The sequence below is a fragment of the Phycodurus eques genome, chromosome 14, assembly GCF_024500275.1.
Source record: "Phycodurus eques isolate BA_2022a chromosome 14, UOR_Pequ_1.1, whole genome shotgun sequence".
In the NCBI taxonomy this organism is placed as follows: domain Eukaryota; kingdom Metazoa; phylum Chordata; class Actinopteri; order Syngnathiformes; family Syngnathidae; genus Phycodurus; species Phycodurus eques.
The window spans coordinates 1,249,501-1,262,428 of record NC_084538.1 but is presented as its reverse complement, the minus strand read 5'-3'; the positions used below and the strand labels follow the sequence as shown (position 1 = coordinate 1,262,428).

At 45.2% G+C, this 12,928-nt stretch overlaps 1 protein-coding gene across 2 annotated transcripts; it reads right to left on the bottom strand.

Annotated features, from left to right (window-relative positions):
* Positions 1-119: 119 nt before the first annotated feature.
* Positions 120-12,313, bottom strand: jade1 (jade family PHD finger 1). Of its 2 annotated transcripts, none has more exons than XM_061696367.1 (10): positions 12,222-12,313; positions 9,095-9,177; positions 8,920-8,987; positions 7,372-7,714; positions 6,540-6,751; positions 6,065-6,232; positions 5,867-5,983; positions 4,813-5,397; positions 3,366-3,483; positions 120-3,134 (listed from the first exon to the last, which is right to left on the bottom strand). In XM_061696367.1, the coding sequence occupies exons 2-10, from the start codon at positions 9,141-9,143 to the stop codon at positions 2,227-2,229; spliced, it is 2,568 nt and encodes an 855-aa protein (XP_061552351.1). In that variant the 5' UTR covers positions 9,144-9,177; positions 12,222-12,313; the 3' UTR covers positions 120-2,226. The 2 variants fall into 2 exon arrangements, with proteins under 2 accessions (XP_061552351.1, XP_061552350.1); XM_061696366.1 differs by lacking the exon at positions 12,222-12,313 and adding an exon at positions 10,595-12,215.
* Between the last annotated feature and the right edge of the window lie 615 nt (positions 12,314-12,928).

The following is a 12,928-nucleotide window of genomic DNA, read 5'->3' as shown; positions in this document are numbered from 1 at the left end:
CAACCTTGCCGCCCAACTTCAAACAAAAATGGTAAAATGAATTATGTGATAAAAAGGCAAGAAAAATGACTGTAGGCTGCACAAAAGCACAATTTTTCAATACTTTGAATAAAGCAATCTGTGAATTGAAAAGGGATTTGTTTTAATCTTACGGCATGAAAATGACAATGTTTGTGTATTACAAGAAGTCCGAATATAACGTGCTGGAGGACTGAAGACGATCTTGTCAAATTGCATTTTGGTATGTTTCCAACTGCTGCCTTCAGGTTCCTGTGGGGAATTCTGACATTCATGTAAAAAAAAAAAGAAAAAAGGGTAATATGACTTGTCACATAACATGCATTATTACTAAAATCACTGCTCGAATACACGAGTTCTTCAAAGCCAGCTTTCGTCTGTAAGGACTTGGTGCTTGACTGCAGGTTGAGTCATGAAAACGTGGCAACCTTTTGTCTGATGGAAGGATGCTTTCAATGAAATATTTGCGTCCACTTTTTTTTTCCTCAGACAAGTTCCACTTCAGATACCTTCCATCAAATAAAAGCCAATGTGACAAACTTTGTTCCTCCAGATGAGAAAATTTGATGGGTACAAGTCACTAATTTACAATAAAATTATTACGTGAACAATGTGTGCATCATTTTACAAAAATAGTTGACTCTACAGTGGGAGGAAAATGTAAGTGAACTCTTTGCAATTTCTCAAATGTCTGCATTCCATAAAATGTAGGTATGATCATCTAAATCACAAGAATAAACCGTCTGCTTAAACGAATAAATTCTAGGAACATTCACAAGTGAACCTCTCGGCTAGATTCTCCAAGAGCGAATAGGTCAGGTGGGAACCAACCTGGACTCCAATCAATGAGAAAGACTGTGGGTGTGGTTTGGAATGGAATGGTCCAAAATTCATCCTGCTCGTCAGATCTGCAACTGCAGGAACTGTTTGCATAAGATTATTGCTGCCAAAATGTCAACCAGTTATTAAATCCTGTGAATGTTTACATTATGAAAAGATAATTGCGTGGAATCACTTTAAGCAGCCTCTTTTCTCTTGGGATTTAGATGATCAAACCACATTTTAAGACCAAATTAGGTAGAAATGTAAAACACTTTTTCCTCCCACTGTACAAGGAAATGATTCCACAAAAACATACTTTTACACCAAGTTTAATATTACAAGTCCTAAAATAACATACCCGTGTGTTAAGATGACTAGCTGATCTTGTCAAGTTTCGCTTTAGTGCAGGTTCCCAATGAAGTGTTGAATTGCCGTAAAACTAAAGATTTGTCTTCACGCCATCCATTAGCGAGAAGGAATCTGCTTGGACGACCCTTGAAAACGTGGCTTCTGTCCGTTTGTTTGCACCACTGAAATAAGAACCAACAAAGCCGCAGATGTCGTTCCTCCAGAGATTTTTTTTATTTGTCTTTCAGACAAAAGACAACCAAAACAAGAACGATTTTTGCATAACGATAGTACAGCAGCGGCCAAGGATAGAAAATATTTTTGTTGTCTTCAGTGTAAAAATAACTGGCCGGCCCGTCGTAGTGCAAACGATTGAACTAAATGAGGCACGTGGCACAGGTGCTAATTCAATGACACTTAAGTGCTAACGGCGAAAATCCAACTTCTCCTAAATGCCAATCGTAAAAAGGCCGCTGTTACTTCCTGCGTCGTGCAAAACACAATACTTTCGACTAGGGTTGGAAACTTTCAACAGGAATTTCAAAAGTTGGAAACTTTCCATGGGAATAAACCAGGAATTGAACAACGTTACGACTCTACTCCGGATTCATTTTTTGCTGCAAATTTTAAGTTGCGAGCGAGCTTCCGATACACCAGTGCTCAAGTGAAAACGTTTTGAAGTAATAATTAAGGTACTAGTGGATGTTTGAATATGATCATCTTTTCAGGGAAAGTTTCCAGTTGGACATATTTCCAAATTTCCCGATTTTAACTTCCCATTATTCAGAAACCTTTCAGAAGTTTCCTGGAAATGTTCCATCCCTTTACAACTTAAAAAAAAAATAATAATAATTCATGACAGCTTGTGGTCCCTCGGGGGGCGGCGGCACAACATGAAAAGTGTCTCAAATTAAGTCTAATATTTCCCAGTTTATGTTACATGTAAAAAATAAATATCAGCTCTAGTCAGACGTTTTTTCAGATTTGTCCAGAAAACTAAAAAGATTAAGAGGTCATTCCACCCCCAACCCCGCCTGGTCAGGACGCTAGGACGCCACGCCGGATGATGTCGGAGCCGTAGCGTCGGCTAAGGGAAGCGTCGCCCCTCAGCTGGTGCGTGTGGCATCGTTTCAAGCAGGGCTGGTCCAGCACCTCAGGGCCGCCGCCCTCGTTCTCGGCCCCCGTACGAAGCCTGGTCCGAGGGTGCTGGGGCCCCGGCGGAAGCGTGTAGGTGAGCGGCCGCAGCAATTGTTTGCTTTGTTCCGGCTCGTTCTTCTCGCTGCGCTTTGGGATCCGGAACTTCCCCCAGCCTTTCAGGGACCCATTGGACACCCGGGGAACATCCAAAGGGGCGTCCTTTAGCTTACTGTGGTTGATGACGTCAGAATTTCCGGACCTCCTTCTAGTTTCTCCAGCGTCCGATGATCTAATGTCTACCAGGCGGATGGAAATGGTTTTGTCCAGAGCCTTAGAGCCGAACCGGCCCTTCAGGGCTCCGGCGGAGGTCTCTGAAACTTCAGTCCAACGCTTTCGCTTCCGGTCGTCGTGCTCCTGTTGTTTTTCTCTCCGCCGTTCAGGCACCGGGGCCTCCATCCGGGCGGTTTTCCTGTGCAGTTTGACACCAACACTTTCCTGAGCGGTCACCTCCTGCTTCGGGGACTTTGTGTGCCGAAGCGCGAGGTTGTCGTTAGTGTGGTTTGGGGCCCGGGGGTCCTGATCCGACTCATTGAGCTGCGAGGGTTTGGCCTCAAGGGTTCTGGTGTCCTCCTTAGATACCGGCGGTGAGTCAGAGAGTCCTTTCCTTTCACGCGATTTCCCTTTGTCCTGCTTGGATCGTCGTTTGGTCTTGTGTTCAGAGTGGTTCCATGGGCTCCGAGTGTGGGACCTTGGAGAGTTCAGGCGGTCTGTAGAGAAGAGACTCTGCAGATCCAGCTCCGATGGATTCCCTGGTGACAAAATTGTGGACATAGCATTAAATTTGGCATTTGTGGGATGGTTTAGTACAGCAGGCATTTTCATTTCATCAAGAGTACTCCAATAATATTTGTTGCAATTTACAAATGTCATGGCCCATCTGTCTGTTTAAAGAATAAATGAAATATAAACAAAAATAAATGTACACACACACACACACAGCGCCAGTGGTGGTGGTGGTGGTCTATAGACTAGAAACTCACTGCTGAGCAGCTCTTGGTCTATGAGCTGGACTTGGTGCTGGAAGATCTGCTCCTGAACTCGCCACATGGAACGTTTCATCTTCTCCCGCCGGGTCACCATGTAGGTCAGGTTGCGGACCTGAGGGGGCGGCAGCGGGTCACAAAGTTAAACGTTGTGGTGTGCTTCTCGCCCTGTCCTTTTTCAACACATACGAGGACCTGACGTTACTCTTCGCGCCCTCAAGATCAACTACATCTGTAGACAATGACCTCTGCACTCTCGAGTTGTAGTAGGACCACTACCACTGGTCTTTCATGTTCTAGGGGTCATCATCCTACTTCAGGTGAAGCCCTACCATCTCCAATGGGCACCTACCCACTCCAGTAGTCCTCAAGTAAGTCACTCTCCAGAGGAGCTCAGGTCTTTTAGCCTTCCCGGTTTTCACATGACCTCTCCAATGGACTTTAACGCTGTGCACGGGACCTGAATTCCAGTTGTCTCTTTCCCTCCTCTGAGGTCTCTAACCTCCCCAGTAGTAACTTGCCCTCCCCAGTGGTTACTGACTCTCTGGAGGACCCAGACCTTCTCCAAAGGAACTTTTCTCGCGGTCTTTAAGCCTTTCCAGGGGTGACTAACTCTGGAGAGGTCCTACCCTCTCCTCTGGTCACCTACCGCCCGCTTTAGCCCCTCCTCATCCCCAGAGGACGTATAGTGATAGTATTTCACCTTTTCCAAGGGTCACCCACCACCACCCTCACTGGAGGATTCCTTCCCTTTCTAGTGGCCACCCATTCTGTTGTGGTCCATTACGCTCCCCAGAGGACCCCAATCAATTGTATTTCAGCCTCTCTATAGGTTACCAATGCTCTCCAGAAGAGCCTCATCTTCTACAGTGGTCACTAATCCTCCCCGATGGTCTTTCACCCTCTCCGGGGGCCCCCACCGTTTCAGGTGATCACCTACCCTGTGTTGTGGTCCTTTAACCTTCCTAGAGAACCCGATATTTGCATTTCACATGTTCCAGGCGACCCCTCCCCTTCCCAGTCGTCACTTGCCCTCTCCAGTGGTCACCGACTCTGCCCAAAGGATCCATATTCCCTTCCCAGGGCTCACCTACTCTGTCGTCGTCTCTTAGCTTCCATCGAGGACCCCCACCAATTGCGGTTCATCATCTGCAAGGATCAACCACCCTCCTATCTATTGCTTTTCACCCTCCCCAGCAGGCACAAGCTCTCTCCAGTAGACGCCCTAACCTTTTCTGGTCACCGCCCCTCTCTTGAGCTCCTTACCCTCCTCCCCACATGACCCCCATCAGGTGTCTTTCAACCTCTCGAAGGGCGATCACCCCTTTCCAGAGGGCTCACAAGCCTCTCCAGAGGGGTCCCATCCTCTCCATGGGTCTCCAACCCTCCCAGTTGGTCTTTCGCCCTCTCTCGGGGCCCCGCACCCTGTCCTGTGGTCACCTACCCTCTCCAGGTCTTGGCGGAGGTGCGTGAAGAGCTGCAGGCGTCTCAGCAGCACCTCGTGCTCACGTCTGGCCAGGCTGTCCTCCTCGTCCTTCTTGGGCGTGAGCAGCGGCTGGTTGAAGTTGGCTTTGCGCTTCAGCTTCCAGTACTGGTACAAGAAGTCCACTGTCTCGGGCGCCATCTTGAGGTGGCGGCCCACTTCCTCGGTGTCCACAAACTGGTAGAAGACCTCCTCCATCTCTTGCAGCTTCATCTTGCGGATGTTGACGCGCTTTTCCTGCGGGTCGCGTTGACGAACGAGGCACAACGAGACGAGGCCGGGGGCTGGGGCGGCGGCGGTGTCCTCTTCCTCGTCCCCTCTAACCCTTCCTCGCCGTTTGCCCTTCTTGCTCCCGACGCCTTCCTCGTTTTCTACCTCGCCGCTGGAGTCTTGTTCCCCAGAATCGCCGCCCTCGAGGCCCGAGTGCTTGGGGCAGTAGGACTTGAACTTGACTTCGTCGTCCTGGGTGAGGACGGTGGTCATCTCCAGGCCGGAGTGGAGGCCGCACGTCACGTGGAAGGCGATGCGGCAGTTTTTGGCGGAGCACTGTGGTGGGAGACCGAGGGTTAGTCCACGCAAATATTAGGCAACACACAGACGTCACCCAAATACACAGATTGGCTACGTATACATCCGCACGTCTGCTCAAACAACACAAAACACCTGCTGGAGATATAAACTGCAGCCATGGAAACCCATGTCCAAATTTGATCAATTCACACACACACACACACACACACACAAACAAGGCAATCTAAAATGTTGAATAAAGCTGGCTTTTTTTTTTAAATCCAAAGTTTAATGACTCAAACATTTTTTAATTTCTATATACATACACACACATATATATATATACATACATATAAACGCACACAATATATTCTAATGTAATTATTTCTATCTTTTCATTTTCTATTTTTATTTCGGGTGGTGAAAAAACACGACAGGCAAAGAAATCTTTCGCCTGGTATGAATTCCATTCCCCCCCACCCCCCCCCCCAAAAGGTGAAGCTACCTGGATGCAGGCTCCCATCTTCTCTTTACACAGGCAGCAGTTGAGCGCCCACCTGTTGCTGGGAATGTGCGACACGTTGGTGATCGGCTCCATCTTCTCCGGGTTCCCGATGCTCACCTGCGGGGGGAGACGAGATCGAAAAATAAGAAGGCGACGAAAGGGTCGGAAAAGATTCGCGAGCTCGAGCGCGAGGGTCACCTCTGGGATCCACAAGGCACAGCTGACGTGGACCCACTTGGTTCCACTGCGGGTGGGCTTCATGGCACCGCCCTTCTTCGGGCACAACTGGCACTTCGGCAGGATACCCAGGGCGCAGATCCGACACAACCAGCTGCCCTTTGGGACTTTCTGTATGCCGTAACATGCCTGAAAAGGCGGGTGACAAAATGGTTGACACTTTACAGATAAACGGCATCACCGTTGTCAGCAATGTGGAGGTACTTCATGAAGTTCACGTCAATCTCTCACCTCGCATTTACCTTTGCATCACAAACATTAGAAACTCACAATCACGATGACGATGCTATTGGTTAATATTCCAATTGAATAAACTTGTTGAAAATAAGCATTTCGCGCAGGTGGTTTTTATTTGAAAACAAAACGTGTTTGTGTGACTTTTGTTTCCGTCTTTTAGCGACACAGTGGTTCCTTGACTGCGAGTTTGATTCCCCACCTGGTGGACGCAGATGTTGCACTTGTCGCAGAACACCATCTCGTTGTTGTCCTCTCCGTCGGGCGACTGGCACACGTCGCACACCACGTCCTCGTCGTACTCGATGCCCAGGCCCTCCTGTGTCTCGGTAGCGTGCGTCATGTTGTCATGACAACGCCGCTCAAACTCCTCCAAGGCTCGCTCCGTGGCGAATTCGTCCAGTGGCGGGAGGGCTGAGGGGGAGACGTTTAGGGAAACTTAACGCAACATACAATTCTTTCGCGCCGTCGGTTAAGATGGGCAATATCGCCTTACATAAATTCCCAGGATTTCCCCGCCCCACTAAAGCACAATTTGAATCGATTTTTCCCTACCTTGATTTATAGAAAAATAATATATTCCAATTTATTTTCCCCAAAACAATCTATACTTCGAATAGATTTCCCCCACCTTCGCGTACACAAAAATACAATTTTAAAATTTTCACAAAAGTACGATGTCTCATTTCAAATGTATCCCCCCTTCCCTCACAGAAAAATGAAAGCTACCAATTTATTTTCACAAAAATACAATTTCCAATTCGAATCGATCTCGCCCTTCACATAGAAAAAGCACATGACCTTATTTAACTGTTTAATCGTAAAACTGGGCTTGTTTCTTGTTTGACGCAATGTGCAAATGATTCCACTCCGGAATTAAAGTCGCATGTCGCCGGAAGAGTCGCTAAACCTATCAAGCGACGCTCCGTACATTGAACTACACGAGCCGAACAAAGATCAATAAAGACAAAGTCCCGACAAACACGTTCAAGTTATCGGATGAATCGGCCGGCCCCGGCCGTCGGCGGACTCACCCAACTTTGCGAACTCCTCGTTGACGACCCGCAGCCAGGCGACGTCTTCCTCGTTGAGGTCGTAGCGACACGTGCCCTCCGCCAGGGTCCGGATGTCCACGTAGCCGAGGGCCTGGGCGGCCGAGGTGCGGATCAGCTTCTTGGGTCTGACGAACGTGACCTCCTTGCTTTTCTCTGTTAGCGCCCGAGCCACGGGCTCCGGGATGGACTGCGGGCTGACGGGCACCTGGACGCCCTTTTCCCACTCCTGCCGCCACGGGTCGGCCAGGACGTAGTAATCCTCCGGGTTGAGCTGGTACGAGTCGTGCACCTTCATGGCGGTGATCAGGTCCGTCCTGAAGACCTGAAGCGGACATGCAAAGTTCGGCGCCAACATCCTCGTTTGTCACGGTCTCGTTCTTTAAACTCGGGGGTTTCAAGAGGTGGATCGGGACCCGAAATTGGGTGGGGGACCCAATCTGGGTGAGCTAGTCACCATTTACATGAAAACATTTTGATGGGCACTTTTCTATTACTTTGGAGAAAAAATGGCACGCAAGAAAAGAAAGACAATTGTCAAGACACAATTTTCGTTTGACATTCTTATGATGAAAACAGAATTTTAATTTGATATTTCTTTCTTTTAAATATTAAATCGGGGGGAAATTTGATACGACAAATTTGAATTTAACGTTTGTCATTTTTTTCTGATGTAATTTCATATTTTTATTTTGAAAGCAAAATGATGAGGTAAATCATTTATTATGTGTTCTTTTGCTCATTCCAATTTTACATTTTCAAATAAAAATGACATCTTATTCATTTATTTCATCTTTTTATTTCTTGTATTTAAATAATGTCATTTACATTTTTGAATGATTAATCATTAATGATTTTGAAAAGATTGACAGGCAGATGAAATTTGATGTCTTTTTCAGTTAGACATATGTTGGGGAAAAATTGACCGGCAAATACATTTTAATTCAGTAACTTTTTCGCCTTATTTAATTTTACATTTGAAAAAAAACTAAAAAATACAAACGGCCAAATAATTTCAATTAGTTCTTTTTCTCATTTATTTTTTTTTTTTATTATTATTGGGAATTAGACAATGACAGGCAGCAAAATCATTGTCATTCTTTTTTTATTTAGTCTAAAAAATGTATTTAAAATAAATGAGAAATAATCTAATTTGTGGAACTTTGACATTTAATTTTGCTTCTTTAATTTTCTTTTGGTTCTTAAATAGTGTCAAATGAGTAAAAGATAGAATAATATAATAATATAAAACAATGAGCGCTATCAATGAAAACGTTTTTTCTTTTCCTTTGTGTACACTTTTTCCAAACGCTGCAGTCAGCTGAGGAGCAAACTGCCAATCAGAATCAAGCTGGCTCCTGTTTTGCTTTAATTTGATTGGCCCACGTGCTGGAGGGCGTGGGAAGAGCAGATAAGAGCGGCTGTCGTGCGCTTATCGAAGCACTATGGAGTGAAATAGCGGCATATGTGCCATCGGCAAGTATATTCTCATTTACGAGCATTGTGATGATTGTGTAAATAGTGGCGCACCTCAGAAGGTTTCTGTCTGCGTCCTCTCCTGGCCTGAGAAGAATTCTGGGACCAGCAGGTGGAATTGCCTGAGCAGTGAACAATTCAGTTGAAGAAATCAAAGTTCATATGTGACGCCCTCTATCTTCTCCTCTTGTTCTATATTTGGTGGCAGCGCCAATGAAAAAAACCTTACTGGCATTGTCGGACTCGTCGCTGCTGCTGGGGTGTCGACTTCTCTTCATGGTGGCGCGTCTGAGGAGCTCCAGCTTCACCACGCTAAGGACAAAACAGAGGAATATGATGTTAGGAGCACCACAAGATCACATCATTCCTGGAATATATAGTTAAAAAAAAAAAAAAATACAACACATTTTAGTCCAAAAGGGAGACGTTGATATGCTATGAACAAGTGCACATAGAACGTACATTGATAGTCATGTCACATTTATTTTATGTAACTGCTCTCAAGTGCTGAGTCATAAACAACCTGAAGTGAGCGCAGTCATGCCACACGCCACGTAAACAGAATCATCTTTATTTGCCAAGTATGTCCAAAAAACACACAAGGAATTTGTCTCCGGTAGTTGGAGCCGCTCGAGTACGACGACAGACGGTCGATTGACACAGAACACTTTGAAAACAGAAAGACATTGACAAAAAAAAACAGTCACTGAGCAGTAAAGGGTTGCTAGTTATCTGGTCATGCCGGTCGGTACAAAATTATTATTAATGTTTTTTGTTTTTTTTTAATTTTGCAAAAAGATGCAGAGTCTTCGACTATAGCGCCGAGACTTCAAGGAGTGTATGCAGTTTAAAGTGACTAGTAGTGCGATAATCGAGGACAATGTCGATTGTGCAAATGTTGCAGATACTCCTCAGTCAGTGTGCAAATGGAGCAGATGCTATTCAGGCACATGAGTGGCCAGTATTGGTCAACAACAGATATGCAAATAGCGCAGCGTGGCGAGACGACGACAGTGAGTGCACGAGTAACGTATCATTGGCCACACAGAAATGGGCCAACGACATCAACGCTTCATTAGGTACGTAAACGTTACGTAACGCAAGAGAACATTTCATATATTCATGTCAAAATGTCATTCTTTTTCAATAAAAATTAGGCCATTTCTTGTAGTATAACAGCCTTATAATTGAAATATTCCGACTTTATTAACTGACTTTTATTTCCCCCTCAAACGCATGATACATATTTAAAGGCTAGTCCAAATTTGTCAAGATTAAACACCAATTCTGCCGCCTTTTGGCCGTGGCAAACAACATATTTGTACCAAGGATCACAATAAAATCCATCTGCTGAGTATTTAGTCTACCGAGTATGTTTCACAAGCAGGTTTATTCATTCTTTCGTCTCAATTTGATAATGTGACATTTGTATCCTACTTTAAACTTCCTAAGTGCAATATTTTCAACACTTTCACAATATCACACCAATACACGTTTTTTTTGCTACCTAACATTTGTCACGAGCGGCTTTATTGTTATTTTTCCTCTATTTAGCATCCAAACTGGATTTGAAGCAAAAACGTGAAGCAAATCTAACATGTTGGCACTTTTACAGCGTTGAAAATCACACGTGACAATTAACATTTTCCAGCTTGTCGTGCCATAACATTACATTGATATTGAAATTGAAAAACATGTATCGCTAGAAGACAACAAGGCATATATTTACCAAGTAATACGAGTTCACCGGTGTTGTTTGTGTGGCACAACACTAGAACTGCTGTAGCTAGGCGGTTAGCCGGTGAACGAACGCGTCCTCTGAGGCTGTGAGAGAAAGAGTTGCTTTCTGTGTATAAGACGACATGTCGGCTCACATCACGCACACGACAAAAAAAAAAAAAAAAAACGATTTCAAATGATGATTTTGAGTGTTGGGCCGCCACGCTAAGCCGACAAACTTTTCGGGAAATGACGCCAACTGTTCAAAAGGCGTTAGCTCACAACAGGTAGCAACCACTAAGGTTAAATGTACACAACACTTGAAGCGTGAACAGCAGCATAAAGGGGGACTTGCAAGTGGAAAACTAAGGGAATATCCTATAATAGTTTAAGGCGTGACGGTTGAAACGTAGGGAAAACGTAGCAGCAGCAGCATAGAACTGGAGCTTCTACTAAGCTAACAGCGGCTAGCGACGCCGTAACTTTGAGCGCATACACAAGCACAAAGTAGCAGTTAGCTTGAATGCTACGGACACGAAAAACGCTTTTATTTTTTGTTTTATATTTTTGAGAAAAACGAGGTCGCTTTGACGCCGCGTTGAGAGGTTAGCATTAGCCTTGATGCTAACCTGTCAATGTCGTTGCAAAACATGAGGGCCCGGCCACCAGCCGGCGCCTCCAGTGGAATATTCCATCATGTTGTCGTCTTATTGTTTGTACTCCCTTTTCCGCGATTACATTGAATTAAATTATGGCGTTTACTAGACATGAGCCCTGTGAAATCACCCACACCATTTAAGGACAAAAACCTATGGGACTCCCCGGAAGACGAGCGCTTGTATCGCAATGGGACAATTCCTGGATAAATAAGAGCGATGAAGTAACCTGTTAGCAGGTTGCTACGTTACATAACGCAGACAGGTGGTGATAGTTGTTTTTGTTGTTGTTGTTGTTGTTGTTGTTTTTAATCGCATCACAACTCAAACTGTTAGCTTTGGTCTGCATCCCCGATCTCCTAAAAAAACAAGACTTAACTACTTTCCCAAAAAGAAGAGAGAAATGCCAAGATCTTCAGTTTCTTAATGAGAAGCACTTTTCAAGTGAACGTTGAATATTGATATACCTTATGTTCTCAAAGGCTCCTGAACAATTCAAAATGTTCTTTATAGTTCTTAAGGTCTGGAAAAGTGGGTCGCGACTTGCCAAGAACAAGAAAATGACAATAGTTGAGGAGCGATGGTTTCGAGTACTTTTCAAAAAGTCCGCCGGTTGGCGACGTTCCGAACGGGTTAGCAACTCGTGCTAACATGTTCATTGGTTGCTCGCATTCAATTCAACTTCAACGGCTGATTTTGTTTGTATCGAAGTTCCAGCTCGGTATGCGTCGAACTGTTCGACTTGATAGTTTGGTTCGGACGCGTGGCTCGTCTTTACTGGGAGTTGTTGCGAATGTGTGGCTAAGAGCGGCCGCTAATGCTAAGTGGCTGGCAGCAGCAGACGACGCCAGCGAGCCACTGGTCGAGGTTAAGCTTTGGCGCCATTTTAAAATGACGACGCCGTGTTCTCCGAGCGCCGGTCGGCCGCTTTCGACAAGCCCACGGAGCCCGGTGCAGCGGAGCAGTGTGGACGGTACATACGGTGCAAGCCGCCGTTTGCCTTGGAGGTGAGGCGCAGTTCAGGCTCGGTGTTCCACTTGACCCGCATTCCACATACACAAACACCCAGAAGGGGAGGGGGCGGCAGGGGGCGGGGCCGGGCCGCGAGGAGGCAAGCCCGCTTCGGCTGCAGTTGCCACACTGGACCGCTGGAGGGCAGCAACGCCCTGCCGCCGTCGTAGAGATCAAAAACAAAAACATTAGAATCAGATTCAATATCCGCCATTTTTGTTAGAAATATAACATCTGCCTTGTACTTGTCCGCAAAATAATTCATTAGTTATTGCTATTATTTGCTATATTACTGCGCATGACGCCTAACCTGTCAATCAATTCTGTCGTTGGGGCAAGTTTACGTCATATCATCTCTTAAAGACACAGTGAACAATTAATGATATATTTTTTAGTTTTTGTCTCGTTCTTTTGATGTGTTTTGAATCTTTTACCACCTAACATACATTAATATACGGCGGATAAGCGTATACTCCTTCATTACATAAAAAAAAAAAAAAGAGTTGAATTGCTGCTTCAATCAAGTTGGCAAAACGAAGACGTCTTAAATATCTCAAGCATATTATTTCAATACATGGAAAAAAAGTTGAATTTAGACTACTGACAAAATTATATGATGCATTGTCCAATCAGAATCAGATTGTTTTGAGCTTCGTCTCTCTCTCTCTCTCTCTCTC

Coding starts and splice junctions, on each gene's coding strand:
- jade1 (XM_061696367.1), bottom strand. CDS start 9,143: ATGAAGAGAAGTCGACACCCCAGCAGCAGCGACGAGTCCGACAATGCC. Junction 6,752..7,371: donor CGAGGAGTTCGCAAAGTTGG/GTGAGTCCGCCG, acceptor TCTCCCCCTCAG/CCCTCCCGCCACTGGACGAA. Junction 5,984..6,064: donor GTGCCTTGTGGATCCCAGAG/GTGACCCTCGCG, acceptor CTCCCCCCGCAG/GTGAGCATCGGGAACCCGGA.